General features: G+C 34.2%; 5 protein-coding genes and 1 long non-coding RNA gene across 6 annotated transcripts; 5 read left to right on the plus strand and 1 right to left on the minus strand.

Annotated features, from left to right (window-relative positions):
* Positions 1-1,483: 1,483 nt before the first annotated feature.
* On the minus strand, positions 1,484-2,579 carry LOC147933518 (uncharacterized). The gene is made up of 5 exons (XR_015570904.1): positions 2,465-2,579; positions 2,273-2,315; positions 2,127-2,195; positions 1,974-2,032; positions 1,484-1,616 (listed from the first exon to the last, which is right to left on the minus strand). It is a non-coding gene; the product is annotated as an uncharacterized LOC147933518 (long non-coding RNA).
* A 9,775-nt stretch (positions 2,580-12,354) lies between these two features.
* LOC104720963 (agamous-like MADS-box protein AGL21) lies at positions 12,355-16,432 on the plus strand. The gene is made up of 8 exons (XM_010438862.2): positions 12,355-12,936; positions 15,033-15,111; positions 15,237-15,298; positions 15,426-15,525; positions 15,640-15,681; positions 15,800-15,883; positions 15,960-16,111; positions 16,244-16,432. Exons 1-7 carry the CDS (start codon positions 12,755-12,757, stop codon positions 16,098-16,100), a joined length of 690 nt encoding a protein of 229 aa, XP_010437164.1. The 5' UTR covers positions 12,355-12,754; the 3' UTR covers positions 16,101-16,111; positions 16,244-16,432.
* A 105-nt stretch (positions 16,433-16,537) lies between these two features.
* LOC104720962 (serine hydroxymethyltransferase 1, mitochondrial) lies at positions 16,538-20,121 on the plus strand. Its single transcript, XM_010438861.2, has 15 exons — positions 16,538-17,095; positions 17,199-17,249; positions 17,418-17,504; positions 17,588-17,709; positions 17,819-17,895; positions 18,047-18,171; positions 18,300-18,392; positions 18,476-18,568; positions 18,652-18,849; positions 18,936-19,040; positions 19,123-19,188; positions 19,285-19,362; positions 19,449-19,560; positions 19,654-19,764; positions 19,847-20,121. The coding sequence occupies exons 1-15, from the start codon at positions 17,009-17,011 to the stop codon at positions 19,993-19,995; spliced, it is 1,554 nt and encodes a 517-aa protein (XP_010437163.1). The 5' UTR covers positions 16,538-17,008; the 3' UTR covers positions 19,996-20,121.
* A 108-nt stretch (positions 20,122-20,229) lies between these two features.
* LOC104720964 (NAD(P)H-quinone oxidoreductase subunit M, chloroplastic) lies at positions 20,230-21,324 on the plus strand. Its single transcript, XM_010438863.3, has 2 exons — positions 20,230-20,889; positions 21,031-21,324. The coding sequence occupies exons 1-2, from the start codon at positions 20,437-20,439 to the stop codon at positions 21,229-21,231; spliced, it is 654 nt and encodes a 217-aa protein (XP_010437165.2). The 5' UTR covers positions 20,230-20,436; the 3' UTR covers positions 21,232-21,324.
* Positions 21,325-21,555: 231 nt separating this feature from the next.
* LOC104720965 (uncharacterized protein At4g37920) lies at positions 21,556-23,694 on the plus strand. The gene is made up of 6 exons (XM_010438864.2): positions 21,556-21,836; positions 22,001-22,266; positions 22,357-22,522; positions 22,605-22,849; positions 22,927-23,114; positions 23,204-23,694. The coding sequence occupies exons 1-6, from the start codon at positions 21,566-21,568 to the stop codon at positions 23,433-23,435; spliced, it is 1,368 nt and encodes a 455-aa protein (XP_010437166.2). The 5' UTR covers positions 21,556-21,565; the 3' UTR covers positions 23,436-23,694.
* A 16-nt stretch (positions 23,695-23,710) lies between these two features.
* LOC104720966 (heat shock 70 kDa protein 9, mitochondrial) lies at positions 23,711-26,840 on the plus strand. The gene is made up of 6 exons (XM_010438866.3): positions 23,711-23,944; positions 24,234-24,298; positions 24,404-24,482; positions 24,591-25,157; positions 25,255-25,875; positions 25,958-26,840. The coding sequence occupies exons 1-6, from the start codon at positions 23,870-23,872 to the stop codon at positions 26,603-26,605; spliced, it is 2,055 nt and encodes a 684-aa protein (XP_010437168.1). The 5' UTR covers positions 23,711-23,869; the 3' UTR covers positions 26,606-26,840.
* The last annotated feature ends 155 nt before the right edge of the window (positions 26,841-26,995 follow it).

A 26,995-nucleotide genomic window follows, 5' to 3' on the forward strand; every position in this document is an offset into this window, starting at 1 on the left:
TGAATGTAACTTAATAAAATACACTTTAAAAATCCAAAAAAGTGTCTCTACACCTATAAAGTTTTCCAATGACAATTAATGTTATAAAAGTGTCATTAGGTACAAATAGCCCTAGTAAAAATAAAGAAAGTTGACCTAATATTTGTTGAAGAAACACAAATCCCGAGAAGATATCTATATTATTATTTTTGAAATACATTTTGTGTTATGCCCTTGAACTTTTGGTTATTTAATTTGTTTTATTTACAACATTAAACCTTAACTATTTTTTTAAAATAACAATTTCTGGAAACTCATTTAATGGAACTATTTAAATCAAACTAATTTGATAAATTTATTGCCATAAATAGCTTGATAACATCTATACATTTCGATTTTTCCAAAAACAATTCTACGCATTAAATTTTTAATCCCATAAAAATCTCCAAACCTATTTTAATAGATATTTAGAGACTGTATGATCTCTTAAATTCAAATTACACAGCCGAGTTTGAGTAACAAATGATTACAATCGCAATAATTATTATAACGTTAATAAAGTTCATAAAAACGAGAACCCAACTTTAAAAACTCAATAATCGGGTATATTTAACTTTAGCATCAAGAAAAACATTTAATATAATATATACCATGTTAAGAAACTGAATATTATTATGCGATAATGTTATCAACTCAAATAGAAAAACACTAAAATCTCTCTTTTATTGCTATGGATCGTAAACTCCTTGCTCATCGAACATTTTCTATGTATAAATATCAACTTCACAAACAAAACACAACACACAACCAAAATCACTAATATGACGGTTTTGAAACACGGGTTAAACCACTAATATGACGGTTTGTTGTTATATAGCAGAACATGTTATTAACATAACAGTTTGAATTAACATTAGTATAAATATAAAATATTATTAATTCGGTTTTGAAACACGGGTTAAATCTTCTTTTAATTATTTGGTCAATACCACTAATATAAGAATAAAATACATATTAAATCAGGGTAATTTAACTAAAATTTTCTAAAACAATTAAATCATTGGTAAAATTGTGACCTAATCCGACATTAGCTTATAAATTACATATTTATGTATTTATTTCCCCTATTATTATTCTAATAATTGACAATCCAAACAAAATTATTATCTAATTAAACAAAACAAACTAAATATAAAAAAACAAAAAAACATTAAAATGTTATTATTTTTTTAAAAATTGTCCATCGGTGTACCGCAGGTTAAAATCTAGTTAAAGTTAAAACCTATCGAAGAAACGGAAACCCTAAATGTCGTTTTGAGGAGATGAAGAATTTAGAATCCTATATAGTTCTCCCTCGTCATTTAATTCCAAGAGCTACTATTCTCTCCAGAGATATACGCTGCTCGATCACAAATCGGAGCCACAGAGCCTAACCTCTACTTGTGACTGTGGTTACTCACGCCCAAGAAGATTCATGCTGGTCCACTATCAGTCTATCATAAATCTTCCATTAACTTTAGGGTTAAGTTTAGCACCGGTAAGACTCTCTTCCCCGTATATATGCTCCCGCTCGATTGAACTCCACCACTGTCACTGTCGGTTTTGAAATCTGTTGGAAGTTGATTCATAGCTTAATCCTACAAAGGAGAAACAGAGAGTGAAGATGCAAAACAGAGAAGAGAAGCTGTGAAGCTACAAGGAAGAAAAGAGAAGTTAACGATGGAGAAGAACAGTCGTGAAAGGAAGAAGAAGAAGGAAGAAGAAAGAATGAGAAGGCTGTTGGGCCTCAAGTGAAACAAGCCCAATAATATATGTGGGTTTGGTTGGTTAGTATAGTAATTATGTTAAGATTGTTGCATTAGTATAAAAGAGATGTATGGTTGTAAGAGAACACTTATCCAAAATTAACAATGTAGAAGCTAAAAGAAAAAGGTTCTCTTGTCTCTAGACTAAACAAACCAAATCTAGTGAGATATAGAGAAGAGAGATCTAACCTAAGAGAGGTTAGAAGTAAGAATTCCAACATGGTAGCAGAGCTGAAGATCCCTGGAGCCTGCAAGAAGAAGAAGGGGTTGAGGCCGAGAGGGAGAAAAGGCAGTCTAGGAAGAGACTGAAGAATAAGGGAAAGTGAGGGGATGTGTTCGGACCTGAAGACCAACGGATCCGAATGAAAGGAGGAAGTGTGATGCGGCTAGATAAGCTGCTCAATGGAGGACCTGCAGCCAAGTGAGAGGTTGTGAGGGAGAAGAAGAAAGCTGCCGTAAGAAGAAACGACAAAGAGAGAAAGACCAACATGTTGTTCAAAGCAAAGCTTGTTGAGTGAGAAAAGAAGAAGCCTGCACAAGAAAAAGTGTTATACTGAAAAAAAATAATAATAATAAGAGAAGAAAGAAGAGCTATCTGAGACTAAGTTAGAGAAGAAGAGAAGGAAAAGGATGTGGTGACAAGAGCACCATCAGCTACCACAAACACTTTTACACCGTACCTTTAAAAGCATTCAAGAAGGCGAGGAGGTCTCTGGAAGAAGCTATGGAGATAGTGCGGATGTGAAGACAGAGTTGTGGGGCGAATTCTGTTCTTGTTCTGACATGGTGAAGGTGAAGCTTGAAGATGCTTGGTGAAGTTGAGGATCCATGTTGTTCTCCAACTGAAACAAGAAGAGAAGAAGCCAAGGTTAGAGAAAAACCAAAGTGGAGGTGTAAAGAATCAAACAAACAAATTCGGAAAAAGCTGAGATTGATGATTCAAGCATCCAAAGCTAAGGTTAGAGAAAAGCCTAGGTGAAGAGAGGGAGCCTGCACATGAAAGAAGAATGTAAAGCTGGAATAGAAGAGGTGTAATCCTCTTGGAGGATGTGTTAAAGAAGAGTGGGGCTGAAGCAGAGAAGAAGCTCAGTCACCAATAAAAGGAAGCTGCAGCTATGAAAAGAAATTCTCATGAGGTTAGTTTGCATAAAACCAGTGTTCGAAGATCAACAATACTCAAATTCAAAAGAGATGGATTGGGAAATAAGGTTGAGGCTGAGAACAAACTATGTGAAGCATCAAACCAAGAGGGAGAATCTGTAGCTGAAGTTGAAATGAGAGAGGTATGCTTAAGTTTGGAAAAGATTTTGATTACTCAAGTTGTGTTGGAGATTCTGGAAAAAACCAAATAGACCGAGGTTAGAGAGAAGCTTTAGGTGATGGTGAAAAGAACCAAACAGACTAAAGTCAACCAAAGTGATGGTTTAGAGAATGGAAATGCACAACTTGGTGATCAAGAACACTCAAAGTAAATAACGGGAGAATGCATACCTGAAGTTGAGAGAAAGAGCACAAGTTGTTGGAGAAGCAGATATCAAGCTGAATCCAAACAGTGAAGGAAGGATAAGAGAAGCTCACCACAGAGGGAGCTTGAGCCAGTTGCACAAAGCGCCGAAGAAGACGTGAAGAAGAGTCACGCACGATACTTCAAGAACGTGAGAAGAGCTCGCGGGAAAGCTTGGAGAACTGCAGGGACAGAGATTAAGCACAAGGCTGAAGTGTTACCTGCAAGGAAAGGAAATTTGGTCAAGGAATTGATCAAAAAGAAAACAGAGGAGAAAGCGAAGAAAACATGTCAAAAGGTGACAAAGAAATTCGCAAACAGAACAAGAGGATGCTCACTTTAGAGGGAGCTAAAAATGGTTGAAGCAACTGGCGGATACGTGAGATATGAACTCACGAAGGAGGCTTGGAGAAGGCTTGTGGGAGCGTGAAGAAAACCCAAGCCTAAAGAACAAAGAAAACCAATTTCAGAGATTGGCAACAACAGCCGAGAGAGAATAAACGGTGAAAGAGTAGCAGAAGCAACAAGATGAATGCCTTGAAGAGGTAAGCAAATTGTTGTTGTGTGATAAACAGAAATTCACCAAGAGGGAGCATGGAGACAGAGACTATGTGCAAGTTTCTGTAGAGAAAGACAATGAAAAAGCAACAGAGAAGAGATTGTGAAATCTGTCAAGAAGTGGCAACTAAATTCGCAATCGAAGAAACTAGATCCATGGAGATTCAGCTTAAGAGGGAGATCAAAGAGGTAACTTACTAATGAGTTACTCAACTTCGTGAAAGGGAACCGATGAAATCTGGGAACTATTGGAGATGGTAATGCCAGACAAGAAGCTAAAGCAAGTGATACAACAAGATATGGTTAAGTCTTTGTAGTCGAAACCAATCTACAAACTTAATCTCTCAAAGAGCTTCTTGATTGAGCCAGCTACAAGCCCAGATTGTCAAAGAGAAAGAAACGAAGAAGACGTACCAATTGACATAATTCTCGAGAAGGAAGTGAAAGATGACACTGCAAATAGCGGGTCACAAAAAGGGAAGGGGCCGAGTTCGATTAAGAAGAATTGAAGCGATGAGGGAGCAAGTAAACTTAACAGTGAGCTTTGCTAATGTCATGAGAAGAATTCATCCAAGAGATGGGCGAATCACAGAGAAGAACAAGCATGGGATTCAACTCCTAACTCTATTTTTGGGGATTAAGCAAATGAATCAAGAGGGAGTGTTGGAAGTTGATTCATAGCTTAATCCTACAAAGGAGAAACAGAGAGTGAAGATGCAAAACAGATAAGAGAAGTTGTGAAGCTACAAGGAAAAAAAAGAGAAGTTAACGATGGAGAAGAACATTCGTGAAAGGAAGAAGAAGGAAGAAGAAAGAATGAGAAGGTTGTTGGGCCTCAAGTGAAACAAGTCCAATAACATATGTGGGTTTGGTTGGTTAGTATAGTAATTAGGTTAAGATTGTTGCATTAGTATAAAAGAGATGTATGGTTGTAAGAGAACACATATCCAAGATTAACAATGTAGAAGCTAAAAGAAAAAAGGTTCTCTTGTCTCTAGACTAAACAAACCAAATCTAGTGAGATATAGAGAAGAGAGATCTAACCTAAGAGAGGTTAGAAGTAAGAATTCCAATATGGTATCAGAGCTGGTTGTTTCTTGGGCCACCCCGTGGATGTTGTTCCCACATATGCCCACGCTTCAGGTGGTCATGCGTGAGCGGGGGGGGGGGGGGGGGGTGTTAGTGTATAATATTCCACATCAGAAAGATGTGAAAGGATTTACTAATATATAAAGGGTTAGAGTCTCTCTATTCATTGCTAATTGGTTTTGAGTTGGAAGCCCACAGTAAAGCCCGAATTTAATAAATTTGGGTTTATCTTGGGTTTTTAACTAAAAACCAATTGACAATTAGTGGATTGACCCTAACACTTTATATATTAATGATAGTCTCTTTAAACATCAGATGTGGGACTTGGTTTGTATCCCAACAATCTCCCCTTCAAACCAAGAACCACATATGGGATTTTAACACGCCTCCTCGAGATGATAACTCCATTTATCCCATTTAGACCGATACAAAATCTACCAAATCGGCGGAACCTTCGGCAACAAGCGATCCAAAGCCGGTTCGTCTGCTTGATTGTAATTGTGTCTTATCTCTCAGCCAGGATCGATCGAAGAAACTGGATGACGCCCTCAACATGTCGTGCTCTGTTTATGCTCTGTTTTACCCTCAATTTTTGTCTTAATCTCAAAACTCTCTAAGGAAAAAAAAAATGTAACACAAGGCTTTGTTTGAATATATTTTTACGTTCATACAAAAAATATATATATATATACATATATATATATATATATATATATATATATATAATTGGAGGAATCATCCATGACTCGGGAGATGAGGCTTTCGACATAAAGATTCAAACTTGGAAGCCATTGCCTAGCAAGTATACACTATTGGACCTTGTTGCGTTATAGAAAATGTAATGTTTGCTGATTGTGGCGGTAAGTACTAAAAGTACAAGTGGAATGTGGTTAATGGTTGAGAATTTGGGTAATCTGTATCGGATCCATATTGGTCCTGAATACCGAACGATTCATTTAGTTAACCATGGTGGGAAATTGGTTATATATATGAAATCGTTAACCCAAAATGCCCATCGAATGGTTGAGAATTAGAAAATGGACTTATGGGCCATAAGAAAAAATAATAAAGATAGTTCTTACAAATTGCCCATCGAATCATGGCACTCCACAGAGATTAGATCAGTAGTTAGCTAATATTAGCTTAGCTTGTAGAGCCAAACATAATTCTATTAACTAACTAGTTCAAACCAAACCAAGCTCTCTCAACCCTCTTTGTACTTAATTTTCTTTTTTTGTTGATTAATAAATTTAACATTTCAAAACAAAAAAAAACACATGTCACTTTTTATATTAGGTTACATATCATTTTTTTTATATTTTGTGAACATTGATTTTGTTTTTTAGATAGATTATTTCTTTAAGATTAGTTTTCACAAAAAAAAGTGTGACTCTTACAATTAATGTCTTTGCTTTAGATCAAAACTTTTAAGTTGAGTTGAGTAATTAATCTTTTATTTTTCTTTAAGTCAAATTTCATAATAAATCTTTGTAGTATATGTTTCTTAGAAACTAATGTTTCACTTCAATTTTATTTTTATGTTTAAAATTTTATAAATACAATTACATAAAAAAAAATTACTCCACCATGCACTAAAATCTTACTTTTATTCTAAAACTAATTAACTCATTCTAAATTTTGGAATATAATATTTTTTGGTTAAAATTTGACTAATAACATTATTACTGAAATAAATTCATAGTATTACTTTTACTATTTTAAAATGTTCATTTATTTTACTTAATTCATTTTTATATAGTTATTATTTTTATATATTATTTACTAAAACAAGTATATATTATTGTTTTTACTATTTTAAATTTAATTAATTTTACTTAATTTGTTTTTAATTTATTTTATACTATTATTAATTATAAATAATAAATATGCAATGATTGAATACTTAAAATAATATTTTTAATGCAAAAAAAAAGAATAACATTATTTAGGTGGATGCTGATGTGGAGGAAGGAAAAGAGAAAAAAGTTAATTATATATATATATATATATATTATCTATAAAATTGAGTAAAACATATAATAAGTACAAAATTGCATAATTAAATTCAGAAATAATAAGATATCTGGATTTTGATTTAGTTTTGATGGATCTAATCAAAATATTAAATTTCAATACTGATCTAATCTAAATATTAGTCTTGATAATTAAAACTAAATTAGCTTGGATTTTAATTAAATCAATTAGCTTAGATCAGTTTTTACATTCAAAATCAATTAGCTAAGATCAGTATTAATAGAATTTAGTCTTGATAATTAAAACTAAATTCAAAATCTAGATATCTTGATAATTTAAGTCCAGATTTTACATTTATATTGTTCTTATCTGTATAACTTATATCATGTAACTCATATATAAAAAATAAATCAAAATCCAGATATCTTGATATTCAAAATCCAGATATCTTATTTTTACTATCTGAATTCAAATTCAAAAAAAAAAGTATTTGATTTTCCAAATATATTAAGTGGAACAATTTCAAATTTTTGTTAGCTTCTATATATCACCCGGGTCCAGGGCGAGGGATGATTATTTTATGACATGATCCACATTTATCCAACATACAAATATTGCATAACTTTAAGTTATAAATCGATCACATATTTAAGTTTATACAGTTGTACTAAATTAGGGGGCATCTCTTGTTAGGACGAATCATGGATCTTATGATCACTTAAACTATTTAATTTGTATATGACAAATACATTTTGGGCACTCTGAGTTAAATCAATTGTCTATTCCTTTTTGAGCTATACTCAATTATGCAACACACTATCGCTTTAAATTATGCTCTCTTATTTTCAGGATTACTTTAAGAACTATGTAAGGAATCATCTTTTAAATATGAAATTTTAATATCTAGTGAGCTATGATGACATTTTCAACTAGTGTTACCGTTGATATCGACTGCATTGTTAATTATAGTATTATAAAATTTTAATACTATATATTATCTCAATGAAATTGCTTTGGTTTAGTGTGTCTGACTTTTGGTCGTCCGAGTTCGATTGTATTCTTCAATTTTCCTAACACTTTTAAGCCTTCTTCAAAACAAAAAAAACATCCAAAAAAAAATTCCAACTAAAAAACCTTTTAATGTCACTAGTAAAAACAATTTGTATAGTTATAAGGAGGTATTCGTAGCGAAAAATAATTTGTTACTGAATTAAAACAAATTTGATTTTTAACTATTTGGTAGTAACGGAATTACGCCCTGTAACAATCTGTAGCAAGTTATTACAAATTAGCTACAAACACATATATAATTATTTGCTACTATTTGATACAATTATCTACAACGCTTAGTTACAAACTACGTTAAGAGTATTAGTAGCGTTTATTTACAAAAAGCAACAAATTTTCTGTGGATAAAGAACTCATAAAAAGCTACAAGTGTCAAATATTATGAATCCGATGTCAAATATAATTTTGGATTGGTTAGGAAAAACTGGTTCAGATTTTGAATATATTAGTAAATTGAAATAAATTATAAGTTAACTGGTTCAAATAATTTCCACTCATTTTTGTTTATAAACTTGTGTTTTTTAACTTGTTTAACAGAAATCTCATGAGTTAAACAAATTGTACCATTCATGCATTCAAAAACATTTGTTAGTACCACTCATCACATGTTTATGGTGACAACTAACAAATTGATGGAGAAAATTTTGATTTGATATCGAAAAGTTCAAGAGTTTGAAACTTTTTTGAAATTGTTATTTATAGCATTGTATATTATTTTTATCTATCTTCAAGGCAAAATAAATATGTTTCAGAATTTTTGTAAGGAATTTGATATTTGATTAAAAAACTTTGTGCAGTTCATTCTTCATTTTCAATGACCATTGTCTTATATCAAACACTAATTAAGATGCAACTATAGTATGAAATCGTTAATCTAAAATCTAATACTAAAACTTTTAAATTCAAATTTTTAACTCTAAATAATAAGCTTTTCAAGAGCACCAAGTACTATGCAACACTGCAACAATATATGTCTCTTTCTGGATCATGTATGTCCAAAAACTATACGAAAGCTAGTTTCTTATATCTCCAATAAAAGGAGACTCAATATTAGCAATTTGTAGAGCCAATACACCATAGTTCCTCTTTAATATTTGTATTTATCTTTGATATAGTATCAAATCTTGAAATTATTAAATATTACTTACTACTATCAGAGGACTAACTCATAAAAGGTACTATTTTTATTTTAAAAAACTACTAGTAAAAATGAAATAATGGCCAACAACTTTGGAACATTTAGTACAATTTCCACCAGTCTTCAAGTTCCAAGGCTATCTTTTTAAACTCGACATTTGCAATTACTAACTATATATATACTAATTATCATCTTCGGATATCTGAAAAAGAAGGTTAATTAAAAACTTTATGGACCCAGAGATCATGTGGGATTTAATTTTAAAAACATCAAAAGCGACAACACCTTATCCTTTTCTTGGTGTGATCGATATATAATCTAAATAAGGTTTATTATCATTCACACTACCACTCCGAGTACTCGATCTCTCACGTGAATTTTGTAGCACCAACCAAAAAAAAAAACACTTTCTATAGCCAACACGTAACTACATTAAAAAAAAAATGGTGTCAAATGGTAGACTAATTATGAATTTTTGAAGAATAATGAAAACTATAACTTTGTTGATGACAGGGGCGGATCTACAACTAAAGGGGGTGGGGCACGTGCCCCATACTCCTTTTTAAAAATCTTTTTACTAGCCCTTGCAATATAGTATCTGCTAGCTCATTTGGAGAAAAGTGCCTTACATTGTGTTCGAGGAGCTGGGTTCAAACCCATTCATCAACACTTATTTTCCATTTGTTTTCTTTTTTCTCAAATCTCAACGTTTTCTATTGCTAAAGAAAAAAATCCTCTTTAGTGTCCCACATAGTTTTTGATCCTGGATCCGCCACTGGTTGATGATGATATCTCTATATGTATAACATGATCAAAAGTTCGATCCAAAATATAGCATTAATTATACTTCAAAAAAACACAGTCTGGTTTTGTAAACGCTCAAGTGGTGTGGCAAATAGCTAACGTAACATGCTTTGTTGGTGTAAAGTTACAAGAATCACCTGAGAAAGACTGTATTCTATAAAACAATAGGTGTTTTTAGAAAACATAATATACAGTGTTGTGATTAATGAATATATATATATATATATATATATATATATATATATGCTATTCCATATAGTCAGTATGGGTGTGTTATAAGACACTGTAATAAGCATTTTTTTTGGTACAAAGAATTAGGTCACATGTGAAACCTATTACTCTTTTTAGCAACCAGCTTATTTGTACATAAGTTAGATATATGGTTTAGTCATTACGAAACATTTTCTTAAGATTAGTTCTTATATATGACAGCAACGAAGAAACGCATACATACAAAGATATCGTTAAGGGGGCTTATGAAGACCAAAATAAACGAAGATGACACACTAGTAACTAACTGTAGAATGATTTTGTATACTTCACCTTAAATTGTAGATTTGGGAAAACTTAAAGCTTTTGAAAACGTGAAACGTAAAAGAGAACCCATAGAAGTGAAGATAATAATGATTATTATTGGTAAAATCGAAATGATTCGCTGATGATTGACACCTGGCGTGAATGAGACTAAATCTTTTATCTTAAGACGACGATAATTGGGGATTTGGTCACTTGGAAGCACTTTAAGATTCTTTTTTTGTTAAGTAGAAAAGAAAGAAAAAAAGAGCAAAATCTCAAGTTTGAGTTTGAGTTTGAGATTCGAGATGTGATTGGTTCGAAGCAGTCCAGCCCACGTGGTCCTTATGTGATCTTTATTACCCATGTTATCCATCTGGGTCCCACCTGTGAATCTTAGATATCAAATCGAATTTCGTTAGGGTTTGAATTTGGTTTAGTTAGTTCGGTTTATAAGAAATTTTGCTACATCTAAACCAATTTTAATTTGGTCTGGTTTCATTTTTGATTGGATCACGAGAACATGTGTATTGGTTAGTGCGGATATCGATACTATCAACACAACATCTTAAATTCTTAATATTTATGGTTTACATTCAGTTACTAATTAATAATATCTAATAATCTACAATATTTTAAAATTTATAACGTATAAAACTATCTTTTATTTAATGAAAACATTAATGGAATACCATGGGAGTCAAGTAATTTACTGAATCAAAATTTTGCACCAACAAAAAAATGATATGAATAAGTAAAATACAAAACAATTTGAAAAAGGATATCAGGTGTACGGTTTCTGCGGTGGAGCGTGCGAAGGCATCCATCAATTGGTGTTCTCACTTCTCAGGAGCTGTTCCTGCTTCTCCCACGTGTGCCTGTCACAAATGCATATTGCATTTTCAGAACATATATACATTTATGTATCATGTATATAATAGGTCATCATATGTATGAGTTTTAAAAACTGCAAATATATAATACTTTTACTCGAGATACCTAAAGATATATATGCAAATAAAGTATAACTTTACCTACTCTCTCTCTGCTTTGATTTAATTTTCAAAATTTATGTTATCTGGATCTGAAAAAAAATCAAGTTTCTTACATAGCACGCACAACACTGATTATATGTTAAATTTTTAGAATTTAATTTTGTCAACTAGTATATTTAAAATTTCTGTATTAACGATTAAGAATTTTGTTTTCTAAAATATGAATTTGTATCAGCTGTTGCTTTGATAACAAATAAAGCATCAAGCCATCGAAAGTAACAGACGTTAGTTACTTGACTGATATTATAATTTCTTGCCATATTTGGAAACTTACGACAAAACAATTAATATGGTGAATCTCCGAAACTCCAAGTTCCTGTCTGACACGTGTACTTTAAATTGTTTTATACAGTTTCATTGACACAAAATTAATTTATTCATTTGTAATTTTACAGAATGCCATATGGATCTATTTGTACTATGTATTTTGTTCGATCCATTCTCTTACTTTTTTGGGTAAATATCTTTTGTACAGATATAATATATAGTATATACTGTTTTCCTATGACCATAATTAAGGTCCATACTGGTTTTTATATCATCTATAAAAGATTATTAGTTAAGGAAAGCAGCATATAAAGCTAGAGAGTTTTGTCAGAGAAACACAGTCCTGTGATGCACCCATTCACTATTTCCACATGACATCTGAAAAAAAAAAAAAAAAACTAAGAATTTAATTATAAATATGTACGGACATGTTAAAAAAGGAAATATTATTGATAATGAAAATTTACCTAACTCACACTATACGTTTAATATTGTTTCACTCCTTTTTATATATCCAAACAATTCCATTAAGTTTCCACTATCTCTCTCACAATAAAGTATATGTTATATATATAAAAGTATCAGTGATTAAAGTTTTGTATACATTTATGCTATATTTATATGTTCTCTTAACCTAGGAACTTTATAAGAACTTCTTTCTATTTCGTTGGTTTGATAAAATCACACAGAAATACTATTTTTGGACTATAATATAGTACTCTACTATGTATTAAAATTACCAAAAAAAAATGTCTCAAATTAAGAGGTGAGTGTGTTTATGGGTGTGCATATATGCGTATATATACTTAGTTTATTCCTCGAATAGATTGTTGACTCTTGGCTCAACCTTCCTCTCCCTCTCTCTCTCTATTTGTACCTTTCTCTTTCTCCTTATTCGTTCATCTTCATCTTCGTTTCCCTTTTGGTATTGGTGAGATCTACAAACCAAAACCCTAGAAAAGAGAAGAACCAGAGGAGAATCAATTAGAGGATAAAATTGATGGGAAGAGGGAAGATTGTGATCCAAAGGATCGATGATTCAACAAGTAGACAAGTCACTTTCTCCAAACGAAGAAAGGGTCTTATCAAGAAAGCCAAAGAGCTAGCTATTCTCTGTGACGCCGAGGTCGGTCTCATCATCTTCTCTAGCACTGGAAAGCTCTATGACTTTGCAAGCTCCAGGTTCTTCTTTTAAAATTATTAATTTTGAAATTTTTACATATCTTCTTGATTTCGTGGATATACGGAAGTGTGTGTGTACGGGTTTCATATGATTTTATGCTACGGTTTTGTTTGCAAGGCTTGGGGGTATTCAGTGAAATATATGTACCTGTGTGATCTATTTGTATGTACTGGTAAAATTTTCGCATCTGGCGGTCGGTAGAACATGTTACATTTTGCTGTATGTACAATAAGATGTGTATGAATAGCCGACAAACTATTTTTTTAAGAACAAAGAAATATTAAAATTGAGTATGGAAAAAATGATTTGAAGTAGTTCCTTTACTTCATATCTGGGTGATTATGTGTACACAGTATATTTTGAAGTACTTTCTTAACATGTGTTTATGTGTTTCTACACGTATTATGGACATTGACATATAGCTTAGGCTCAGTGTTTCGCTTTTCCGAATTTAGATATGTTTCAGAGGTAGATGAGATCGATAACAAGTGAATGCTCAAACATCAGTACTGGAAAGCTAAAACATAGGTATAAAGAGACCACAAGATTGAATGACTGTATGGAGAGGGAATTAATTTCTCAAAACCAATAAACTAAAAAAGTATTTATAATTTAATTAAATAACAAATTATCTATTTATACTCACAAAAACATAAATAAATTTTTGATATATTTGTGTAAAATCTTATCATTATGGTAAGATAACTATGTATGTATAACGTTATATCTACATGATAATTCTGTATATTTAACGTTATATCTGCCGAATGACTCTGTATACTCGTTTTCATTATTAATTTTTCATATGTAAATTACTCATTGATAAAACTTTAGTTGACATATATAAATGCATAGACAAGAAAAACGAATTATCCATTCTCCGAATACAATATACAGATTAAAAATATATATCTATCTATATATATATATATATATATATCTAAATTCTAAAGAAGATATCAGTTCAACTAACCAAATACAAAGGTTCTATAATGCGAAACAAATATTTGATAAATTCTTAGTAAGGATAGTAGAAAACCTATTATGTGAGGGATTAATCATTGGTCTCAACGTTTGCGAGCATTGTTAACTTTTCATATTTATCTTATGATACCATTGTCTCATGTATCGTGAGAGTTCATGAACCACAAGATATATGAAACTTAGCATAGTTGAGTACGATTCTTAAAACTTACTGACACTAGGATATGCCTTATTGTTTCTTGGATTTGATTAGTATAGTAAGTGTGCCATGTTAATGCATTAAGACCGACCCTTATTATAAGTTTCTTCGATTTTTCTTTCTTTGTAGCTCATAGAACTGAATATATCGCTTTAAAGCTCTTGCTTGGTTATCTACACCCAAAAAAGGAAAACATTTAAGCAATTTTTGTTTAATGAAAATGGAAACTAGCATCTATTTAGTCTATATATAGTTTCTTTAGTTTTTACATGTGTGTGTAACAAAATCATATTAGTGAAAGTTAATATGTTCTGTGGAATCAGTGCCGTGCTTACTTAATAAAAAATGGGGCAATAGCCCTAGGCCACATCCTCGATCATATTTTTTTAGGCCACATTTGACAAATATTTTTTATAGATTTATTCAGTTAATTTCAATGTTTAAGTGTTTTAACTATAAATTTAAACTTTATCATCATTATTATTAACTTTTTTGTTATCATCTTTTTAGTATTTGATTCAAAAACTCTATAATTTTTTTTATCACAAATTTTAGATGATATATTGTTAGTTAAGTTTTCTAAAATTTTACATTACAAAATTTCGCCCCAAGCCTCTAGAATCATTAACACGGCTCTGTGTGGAATGTATGTGAATATATACCAGCGTGTGTAAATTTCTTGTATTTTGCCACTGCAATGACTGAAATAGTCTATATATATTAAACAATACTGATACTGTACGAAACTTCAAGGCTATGTGTTTTTCCTTTACGTATGAAAGATTTTTAATTAATGGAGGAGTCGGATAAACTTCTGGAAGATATCTTATATGTTCTTCACTGTGATAGATGATATGATATGAGTGAATTATATACGATGAACAACGTACTAATATCAAATCTTTTGAATAGCATGAAGTCAGTTATTGATAGATACAACAAGAGCAAGATCGAGCAACAACAATTATTGAACCCAGCATCAGAAGTCAAGGTGTATATACATACATATCTTGACAAATATGCAAATATATATGATTATTGATTGAGGTTTTAGAATCGTGTATATTGAAATGAGTTCTAAGTTTGATAAGTTATTTGTGTTCTGTGTTATTATAGTTTTGGCAGCGCGAAGCTGCGGTTCTAAGGCAAGAATTGCATGCTTTGCAAGAAAATCATCGGTATGAACTTTTATTACACATATATAAGGATATATACATGTATATGTTTGATAAAAAAAATCTGTTGAAAGGGCGTACAAGGAAATGTAGAAACTTGTACTTATAGATTGTGTTTGCTATGAAACAGGCAAATGATGGGAGAACAACTAAATGGTCTAAGCGTTAACGAGTTAAACAGTCTCGAGAATCAACTTGAGATAAGTTTGCGTGGAATTCGTATGAAAAAGGTATATAAATACTCTCTACCTTGTATTATATATGCTTTGGAGTGTATCACTCAAAAGATTGTCAATATTACACAATGGAATCCAATAGAACCGATTGCTTTTTCGGATTCACAGGAACTAATGTTGACTCAAGAAATCCAAGAACTAAGCCAAAAGGTCACTACTATATATATCCACACAAATATCTCTTTACCCATATATGTACGTAAATTTCTCAAAAGAACACAAGTTACAATTCTTAATGATTATGGTATTTGCGTTGATCTTGGTGCAGAGGAATCTCATTCATCAGGAAAACCTCGATTTATCTAGGAAGGTACAACGGATTCATCAAGAAAATGTGGAGCTATACAAGAAGGTGACAAACATGTATATTAATACAAACTCCATTTGCTTAGAATAAGAGCTTTGAAGTGATGGCTTCAACTTTTCAGGCTTACACGGCAAGCACAAACGGGTTTATACACCGTGAACTGGGAGCTGTTACGGATGATGAATCACACACTCAGGTTCGGCTGCAACTAAGCCAACCCGAGCATTCCGATTACGAGACCCCACCAAGAGCAAACGAATAACATCAATTAAGGTAGGAATTTTATTTGATCTTTTTGACGTTCCACAAAAAAAGAAAAAAAAAACCCTATAAGCATTTATATATATATATATATATATATATATATATATATATATTATGTAACTCGTTTAAACTTTGTCACAGATTGAAGATACTATGATGTTGAAGAACAATCCAAAGGCTTGGTAAAACTAAGCCATATATGATGATAAACAGCATGATGGTTCTTCTAATTAACACCAATCATATTTTTCTCTTTCTTTCTTTGTGCATTTCGATTTGAAATATATATATAATTAAAAGCATATAATTAAAAATCCGGTGTTTGTAATACTCATCTTGAGTATTATATTGTCTTCGTTTAGAATCATAGAATCATTAATTAAAAAACATAAACAGTAGTAGTTGTATATATGTTTATGTTTTTACGAGAGTTTAGTTCCTAACTAAAGTGTCTCATAAACTTGCTATTTTAAACCGGTTTGGAAACTAACATTAGGGATAACAAAATCGGTTATCGTTGACTGCGTTAACCAGAAACCATAAAGGTTCAGTCTTTAAATAAGGGAAACACACGTATCATTCATCGTCACCAAATCATCACGATTCACAAAGGTTGGTGGTGTAGTGCTGCTGAGACAGTGACCTGAGAGATAACGACAAAGAAACAACAAAATAAAAATAAGAAAAAAATTCCTTTTTTTCCGTAAAAAAGAGGGAAAAAATTCGAAAAAAATCGACTGCAACCACCAAAAGCTCAGCCAAAAGCAGAGGCCACAAATCTCTCTTCATCTATCCTTGAGGATAAACCCAATTTTTTTGGGGGTTTTTTTTTTCTTTCATTCGTCTATGACTCAAATCTGTTTCTAGGGTTCCAAACCAGAGAGAGACAGAGGTTTAGGAAAAAAAATGGCCATGGCGATGGCTCTTCGGAGGCTTTCTTCTTCAATTGACAAACCCGTTCGTCCTCTTATCAGATCCACTTCTTGCTACATGGTAAAGTTTCTTCCTTTCATCGGGGTTTTTATCATCGGACTGAAAAAAGTTTCGATTTTTATATTTGGGTTTCTGATTTTTTGTTGTTGTTGTTTCGTTGCAGTCTTCTTTGCCCAGTGAAGCTGTTGATGAGAAGGAGAGATCTCGTGTCACTGTGAGCTTTTACAAAATCCAATCTTTTTTACTTATCTCTTGTTGTCTTATAGTTTTTTCTTGCGGTTGAAGCAATGGTTTTGATTGTTTTAGAAGTTCTGTGTTTGTTTTAAATTGAGGGTCTGAATCTTATAAACCTATTTTTGTGTCTGTAAAACGTTCGTTGCAGTGGCCAAAACAGCTTAACGCACCTTTAGAGGAGGTTGATCCTGAGATTGCTGACATTATTGAGCATGAGAAAGCTAGGCAATGGAAGGTTTATTACTCTACTCTGTATCTGAGATTTAAATCTTGTTAATAATTGTGAGTTGGATGTGTATAACACTTATGTTATCAAAGGGACTTGAACTTATTCCATCTGAGAACTTCACATCTGTGTCGGTGATGCAAGCTGTTGGGTCTGTGATGACTAACAAGTACAGTGAAGGGTATCCTGGTGCCAGATACTATGGAGGAAACGAGTATGTTGACCCATATTTTCAGTTGTAGATTATGACATGATTGCTTGATCAATCTCTGTAAATAAGAATTGAAAAAGATGATGACTTCAAGTACGTTTTTGCTTTGTAGGTACATAGACATGGCAGAAACCTTATGCCAGAAGCGCGCTCTTGAAGCTTTCAGGTTAGATCCTGAAAAGTGGGGAGGTAATTACTCATTCCAAGTATATGAGAAACAAGAAATCTGAATTATGTAGAATTCGTTCTTATGCGTTTTCCTGGAATATGATCTGAGTTCCAATCGACTGTGACTGCTTTATCAATCCTTTGATGGCTTATTCCTGTCCTGTCTTCACAGTGAATGTGCAACCTTTGTCTGGATCTCCGGCCAACTTCCATGTCTACACTGCATTGTTAAAGCCTCATGAGAGAATCATGGCACTTGATCTTCCTCATGGTGGTCATCTTTCTCATGGTTATCAGGTACCTTCAAGATAACTTTGTAAATGTGCTATCTTATTATGAATGTACACAAGTCTTTCTGTGTTGATGTCATTTTGGAACTCTACAAACTCTGATTGTATAACAATTTTCCTCTTATTTCTCATCAGACTGACACCAAGAAGATATCTGCTGTGTCTATCTTCTTTGAAACAATGCCCTATCGACTGGATGAGAGCACTGGCTACATTGACTACGATCAGGTTCTTAACTCTTCTTCATATGGTATAAGTACCCCTCTTCGTATGTTTATCTTACAATTACAAGTCATCATTTTGATATGCAGATGGAGAAAAGTGCTACTCTTTTCAGGCCAAAATTGATTGTTGCTGGTGCAAGTGCTTATGCTCGATTGTATGACTATGCCCGCATCCGAAAGGTAATTCAATCACATCCTTAAGTACAGAGAAAATGACAACAAATTGTTGTAATCAAGAGTTCTAATTCAAACTTTTTCCCCAGGTGTGTAACAAGCAAAAAGCTGTCATGCTAGCAGATATGGCACACATCAGTGGTCTAGTTGCTGCTGGTGTTATCCCTTCACCGTTTGACTATGCAGATGTTGTAACCACCACAACACACAAGTCACTTCGTGGACCCCGTGGAGCCATGATATTTTTCAGAAAAGGTGTTAAGGAAACTAACAAACAAGGAAAAGAGGTAAAAAAAAAACACCAAAATTTGAACCAAAACGTTTTAGATTTATGTACACTCTTTCATGTCATTCATTTTTGTTGTCTTGAAAGGTTATGTATGATTTTGAAGACAAGATCAATCAAGCTGTATTCCCTGGTCTTCAAGGTGGCCCACACAACCACACTATTACAGGACTAGCTGTTGCTTTGAAACAGGTACAGTGAGTCATGAAATGGAATAAACGTTGCTTACTGGATTTTCGGTTTTTTTAACCTTCAAATGGTTTGATTAATGCAGGCAACTACTTCAGAGTACAAAGCATACCAAGAGCAAGTCCTGAGTAACAGTACAAGGTTTGCTCAGGTACTAATTGAGTGTAGGAAAGAAAAAACACATATGGCGTAGTATCTACTTTAATTTGATTATATCTCTAAATGGTTACATTGTTGTTTCGTGCAGACTCTGATGGAGAAAGGATATGAACTTGTTTCTGGTGGAACTGACAACCATCTGGTTCTAGTGAATCTGAAACCCAAGGTCACTTGATCAATTTGCAGTACCCATTTACATTATTGTCTTTTATCTTCATAGTTAAAACATCTTTCATCGTTTTTTTTTTGCAGGGTATTGATGGATCTAGAGTTGAGAAAGTGTTGGAAGCTGTTCACATTGCATCCAACAAAAACACTGTTCCTGGAGATGTTTCTGCCATGGTTCCTGGTGGAATCAGAATGGGTATAAAAATCATATTTAAGCTTTTTTTTATTCTTTTTGGTATATGCGAATGGTGGGAGTTCTTCCTATATCCTCTGCCATTGTTATTTTCAGGTACTCCTGCTCTCACTTCCAGAGGCTTTGTTGAGGAAGACTTTGCCAAGGTAGCTGAATACTTCGACAAAGCTGTGAAGTTGGCTCTCAAAGTCAAATCTGAAGCTCAAGGTTTTTCATTTCTCTGATCATGATGCATGCTATCTGTTTATATAAACAATGACTGAACTCAATTGTTATGTTCTAAAAACAGGAACCAAACTGAAGGATTTTGTGTCAGCAATGGAATCTTCTTCAACCATTCAATCAGAGATTGCGAAGCTGCGCCATGAAGTCGAGGAATTCGCTAAGCAGTTCCCAACAATTGGGTTTGAGAAAGAAACCATGAAGTACAAGAACTAAAAATGTTTTATCTCACAACTCTTTCTTTTATTGTCCTTTGAATTTCCATGGAATGTATAGATGATGATACATGTAAAACTCTGTTATTGTCTATTTTACGCTATGCAAAAAATAATGATCTGAGTATTCTCTGTTATGTATACAAATCTAAATCAATAGAAAAAAAGAAAAAGAAAAAACCAAAAGATGTAACACATACAATAAAACAGTGAATTCCTAAAGAAGATTGTCTTTATATCACAAGTGACTTCAGATTTAACCACAAAATACCAAGAAAACAAAAAAAAAGAGACAAATAAAACCTAAAATCTGGGAGAAGCTCATCCATAAGCTGTGGTCATTTCTCAATCTCATCAAATCTCTATATAGAATATGGTTCTGTAACCGGAAAACTTCTCACAACTTGATCTGGTTTTTTCCATTTCTTAGACAAAAAAAAAAATGGTTGCATCATTCTCTTACACTGCCTGCACCAAGCTTTCTCTATTACATCCTCCTATGGTTTCTCAAATCCGACCAAGAACAACACAGAAGGCGTTCGCAGTGACAAATCCTGAACAAGACAGTACTCTCGAGGTACAAGAAACAGAGACAATCAAAGAAGAGCAATCAACAGAAAAGATGAAGAAGCAGCCAACGCCATTGAGGCCAGTTGAGAAACAGCTGAACGTGAAGAGCAAGGGTATGGGCCAGTTTGGTGGTCAGTGGCTAAGCAGTGTCACACGTCACGTTAGGATCTACGCTGCTTATATTGATCCAGAGACTTGTGAGTTTGACCAGTCGCAGATGGATAAACTCACTTTGATTCTTGACCCTACTGAAGAGTTTGTGTGGGATGATGAAAGCTGTAATAAGGTCTATTCTTATTTCCAAGAACTCGTCGACCACTACGAGGTAATGATAACGATTAACCAATAATAATGAAATAAAGTGTACTTGTTTTTTTTTTTAGATTTGGAAGAGTCATTAACATTGTTTTTGAAGATTAAGAAAGAGATAATGAGAAGAGACTTAGTGGTGTTTTGTTTTGGACAGGGAGCACCATTAACGGAGTACACATTGAGATTGATAGGATCGGACGTAGAACATTACATAAGGAAGATGTTATTTGATGGAGAAATACAATACAGTATGGATGCAAGAGTTCTTAATTTCAGTATGGGAAAGCTTCGTGTTCAGTTCAATACCAGCAACATTGAAGTTGTTGGAGATGGTCAGCCTCAAGACGACGCATAGTTAAAACAACTCTATTTGTAATTATGTAATGAAAAATATCTAAATAGTACTATATTGTATACTGGTTTTATAGTATGCTTTTTAAACCTTAAATCACAAAGTAACATATGCCTAGATTATGCAATGTTATCCTATTAGTAATCCGCATAACAACTTTTTTGCCAAATTTAATTCTTTCTTCACATAGTTGTAATATCTAATCTAGGCATCTTTGTCTCTCATTTTGGTATTTGCTCATTCATGTTCCTAAAAATTACCCTTTTTTAAAAACTTCAACATGATACAAATATTTAATAGACTTTACAACTTTGCCCCAAAAGTTATGATTTTATCAATGTTAACACGTTTTATAGAAAATTTTGCTCTTCTTATCCTCAGGCGTTTCTCGTCGTTTCGCCACCAAGACGGACACAGAGTTCCGAAGAAAAAGATGGCGAATATACTAGAAACAACAATCTTTTTCTCCTCAGCTGATAAATTACTATCTTTACCGCCCAGTAATTCTCGAACCCATCTTCTCCCTTTCTCTGCTTTCATCAATGGAGGAAGAAGGAGACGCAAAATCTCAACTAGTATCACCTTTGCTACCGACACTGTCACTACAAGTAAGCTCATCATAAACCTTAAATCTCTCACCTTTTCTGTTTATTTACCAAGAAAGTCCTTTCCTTTAGGTTCTAATTTGAATTATCAGTCGCCTTTAGATAAGGGGTTTTGTAGATAATTGCTACAAAGCTTTTTTGATTGAAGATAGAATTGTTGTGTTTAGGTACTGATGTAAGAGTCTCTGTTGAGGATCCTATGGAAGTTGAGGTTGCTGATGGCTACACTATGGCCCAGTTCTGTGACAAGATTATTGATCTGTTCTTGAACGAGAAACCTAAAGTTAAACAATGGAAAACGTATTTGGTTTTAAGAGATGAATGGAACAAGTACAGTGTTAATTTCTATAAGCGTTGCAGAATGAGAGCTGATGCCGAAACTGATCCTATATTAAAGCAGAAGCTTATTTCTCTGGAAAGCAAAGTTAAGAAGGTAGTTATAGTGCTTTATCTTTCAACTCTGGTTTCGAGGATTAGTTTTTGTTGTTGTTGTGTACTTAGAGAGAGTGTGAGCATGTTGCAGATAGATGAAGAAATGGAGAAGCACAATGACCTTTTGAAGGAGATTCAAGAAAACCCAACAGACATAAACGCAATAGCTGCCAAGAGACGCAGAGACTTCACGGGAGAGTTTTTCCGCTATGTAGCTTTGTTATCAGAAACTCTTGATGGCTTAGAAGACCGGGATGGTACTTAAAAAACATTAATCATGTTACTTATAAATTGTTGATTCTCACAGTATCATGACTGTTTCTTTCCTTTTTCGAGCAGCTGTCGCTAGGCTTGCAACTAGGTGTTTATCTGCTGTGAGTGCTTATGACAATACACTGGAGAGTGTTGAGACTCTAGATGCTGCTCAAGCCAAGTTTGATGACATTTTAAACTCTCCATCAGTCGATGCCGCTTGCGAAAAGATCAGAAGTTTAGCCAAGGCAAAGGAGCTAGACTCGTCATTGATCTTATTAATCAACAGTGCATATGCTGCTGCAAAAGAGTCTCAAACTGTTACTAACGAGGTAATTGCATTACGATTATAGAAAGAAAAGCTTTGATCTTTACAGTCTTCTCATATCAAAATTGGATATTTGAACAGGCTAAAGACATAATGTATCATTTATACAAAGCTACAAAGAGCAGTCTCAGAAGCATCACACCGAAAGAGATCAAACTTTTAAAGTACTTACTCAACATAACAGACCCCGAAGAACGATTCTCTGCTCTAGCAACAGCATTCTCTCCCGGAGATGACCATGAAGCTAAAGACCCTAAAGCATTATACACGTAAGTAACATTCAAAAAAATATCCAAACTGTAGTGTTTTCATCTTTTAACCACAACAATGATGCTAACTAGCTTATGAGAGCACACAGGACGCCGAAGGAGCTGCATAAGTGGATAAAGATAATGCTTGATGCTTACCATCTCAACAAAGAAGAAACTGACATTAAAGAAGCTAAACAGATGAGCCAACCTATCGTTATTCAGCGGCTTTTCATCCTCAAGGACACGATCGAAGATGAGTACTTAGACAAGAAAACAGTCGTGGCTGATGAAAATCCTAAAAAGGAAGACGATACTTCTGTTGAAGAATTTTTGAACTGAAATTGTGAAATCCATGAACAATTTAGGTGAGAAGGGGGGGAGCGAGTATTTTTGTAAAATTTGCAGCTAGAACTGCAATAACGACTAAATATGAGGTCTATTTATAAATTAATATTTTAGCAAAAAATCTATCTTGTTTTGGGCCTGGCTATGAGGTCAATAAGCCCATGTAGGGTCCAGGTTAGTCAGAAAAGTCAACATAATACTTGTAGCCCACGAATATTTTTAGATTTGTGTTCCTTTATTACCCCGTGACCTATAGTACTGTCTTAAAAAAACGAGAAGGTTATAATAGTAATTTTGGACTTTAATCAACCTTTATTATAAGGTCTTAAACCCTACGCGTAGCACAGCAGCCAAACATTTCAGTTCGTCTTCTCCGACCTTAAAACCCTGAGATCTTAAAAAATCTCCACCGACTCTCTCCCAATCAAATGGCCTCCGTCGCGCTTTTACGGTCCCTTCGCCGCCGTGAAGTCCAAACGGCTTCCGTATCTGCGTTTAAATCCGTATGTGTTTTCCCCTTTGATGTTCCTTTTTTTTTGCTTCAGAAAAGTCACGTTTGGGGTTTTCTGGATCTGAACTCGTTAGTACTTATCCAAATTCGAACAGGGTTGAATCTGGGTTACTGTGTTGTATTAGAATCGATTCTCTGGGTTTTCGATCTAGGTTTCTTAAAGTTCCGTACTTTATGTTTCTTTCTGATTCATTTATGAAGCGATCTACTTCGACTGAGGCTTTTGAATGGTTTCAAATATGGATTGAAGCTTTACACTGTTTGTATTCTTAACTCTGCAGATCTCTTCCGCAAATGGAAAGACGTCTTTGTTTGGGAAGTTGGGTTACTTGGCGAGACCTTTCTGGTAACACATCAACCTTTCAGCTTATGGTATTTGAATGAAGAACTAAATCACTTCTTTGTGTTATCTCTTATCCTTTCGTGTATGTGTGTTGTTCTCTATATGTAGCTCGAGGCCTGTGGGGAATGATGTTATCGGTATTGATTTGGGTACTACCAACTCTTGTGTAGCTGTGATGGAAGGAAAGGTAAACTCTTTCAACTCTGATATCATATTTTTGATATATGGGCTTCTGGATTCTGTAGGTATTGACTTGTGGATTCTTAAGGTATTGACTTTGATCGTGTTTTTGCAGACCCCTAGAGTTATTGAGAATGCCGAAGGAACTCGAACCACACCATCAGTGGTTGCTATTAACCAAAAGGGAGAAATTCTTGTTGGAACACCGGCTAAACGTCAAGCCGTGACCAATCCAACAAACACGATCTTTGGTTCCAAACGTTTGATTGGGAGAGGTTTTAGTGATCCTCAGACACAGAAAGAGATGAAAATGGTTCCTTTCAAGATTGTTAAAGCACCTAATGGTGATGCTTGGGTTGAAGCAAATGGACAGAAGTTTTCTCCCAGTCAAATTGGAGCTAATGTCCTCACCAAGATGAAGGAAACTGCTGAAGCTTACCTCGGGAAATCTATCACCAAAGCTGTTGTTACTGTTCCAGCTTATTTCAATGATGCGCAGAGACAAGCTACAAAAGATGCTGGGAAAATCGCTGGTCTTGATGTCCAGAGGATCATCAACGAACCTACAGCTGCTGCACTATCATATGGTATGAACAGCAAAGAAGGTGTCATTGCAGTATTTGATCTTGGAGGTGGAACCTTTGATGTTTCTATCTTGGAAATCTCAAGTGGTGTTTTTGAGGTAATGCCTTGTTTCTTCTTCGGCTATGTTATTTTTTTCTTGATTTTGCATTCTTTTTTCTTTCTTTTGTGGGTATATGACGATTTCCTCTTATCAGGTTAAAGCAACAAATGGAGATACCTTTTTGGGAGGAGAAGACTTTGACAACACTTTGTTGGATTACTTGGTTGGTGAGTTCAAAAGAACGGATAATATTGATCTGACTAAGGACAAGCTTGCGCTCCAGAGGCTGAGAGAAGCTGCAGAGAAGGCCAAGATTGAGCTCTCTTCGACATCTCAGACCGAAATCAACCTGCCTTTCATTACAGCGGATGCTTCAGGAGCAAAGCATTTGAACATAACCTTAACAAGGTCAAAGTTTGAAGCTTTGGTTGGCAGTTTGATTGAGAGAACAAGATGCCCGTGCCAAAACTGCCTGAAGGATGCTGGAATCTCAGTTAAGGAGGTTGATGAGGTTCTTCTTGTTGGTGGAATGACCCGTGTTCCCAAAGTGCAAGAGATAGTTGCTGAGATATTTGGGAAGAGTCCTTGTAAAGGTGTTAACCCGGATGAAGCAGTTGCCATGGGAGCAGCCATTCAAGGTGGTATCCTCCGTGGTGATGTGAAGGAGTTGCTTCTGTTGGATGTGACTCCTCTCTCACTGGGTATTGAAACACTTGGAGGAATCTTCACCAGGTTAATCAACCGAAACACCACTATTCCCACAAAGAAGTCTCAGGTAATGAATCTTGACAGAGCACAATATCAGATTATGTCTTATAAGCTGACTGCTAATTGTGTCATTGTGATATGGTTATTAGGTTTTCTCCACAGCTGCAGACAATCAGATGCAAGTAGGAATCAAAGTTCTTCAGGGAGAACGTGAAATGGCGTCTGACAACAAAACTCTTGGAGAATTTGACCTTGTTGGGATCCCACCTGCGCCGAGAGGAATGCCACAGATCGAAGTGACATTCGACATTGATGCAAATGGTATCGTTACAGTCTCAGCGAAAGACAAAGCCACAAATAAAGAGCAACAGATCACAATCAGATCTTCAGGTGGTCTCTCAGACGATGAGATTAACAGAATGGTCAAAGAAGCTGAGCTTAACGCACAGAAAGATCAAGAGAAGAAGCAACTTATCGACCTGAGGAACAGTGCTGATACTACAGTATACAGTGTTGCGAAGAGCTTGAGTGAATACAGAGAGAAGATTCCAGCAGAGGTTGCCTCTGAGATTGAAACTGCAGTGTCTGATCTGAGGACTGCTATGGCTGGTGAGGATATTGAGGACATCAAGGCTAAGCTTGAAGCTGCGAACAAGGCAGTGTCAAAGATCGGAGAACACATGTCTAAAGGATCCGGATCATCTGATTCTTCTGGACCCTCTGGAGAGGGTTCAAGTGGAACTGATCAGCAGACGCCTGAAGCTGAGTTTGAGGAGGCGAGCGGGTCGAGGAAGTGAGGTTTCTAACCGATTGCATACATGAATTCAGGTTTTTTTACCAAATAAGTTTACATGCTTATCGCCCTCAACAAAATTTGATTAGTTTTGTGTATTTAAAAACCTTTTCTGAAAGGTACTCTTGATATCTTTGAAACCTATTGAGAGTCCTATTAAGGGTCTCGGATGTAGTTGATTGGTTTTTTTTTTTCATGAAATTTACGGTTATTGTCTTGACCGGTTAACGGGACGTCAATTTCAATTGAGTCTTAAAGCTGTATAACCACTTAAGATTGTTCGTACTTTACCACTTTACCTTTCTCTGATTAGATTAAGAAAGACGGTAATTGAATTGTTTTGAAAAATCTCTTTGATAAATTATAACAATTTCTAGGAAAATGTGGGCAAAGA

The sequence above is a fragment of the Camelina sativa genome, chromosome 11 (genome assembly GCF_030686135.1).
Source record: "Camelina sativa cultivar CO46 ecotype springtype chromosome 11, ASM3068613v1".
NCBI lineage: Eukaryota > Viridiplantae > Streptophyta > Magnoliopsida > Brassicales > Brassicaceae > Camelina > Camelina sativa.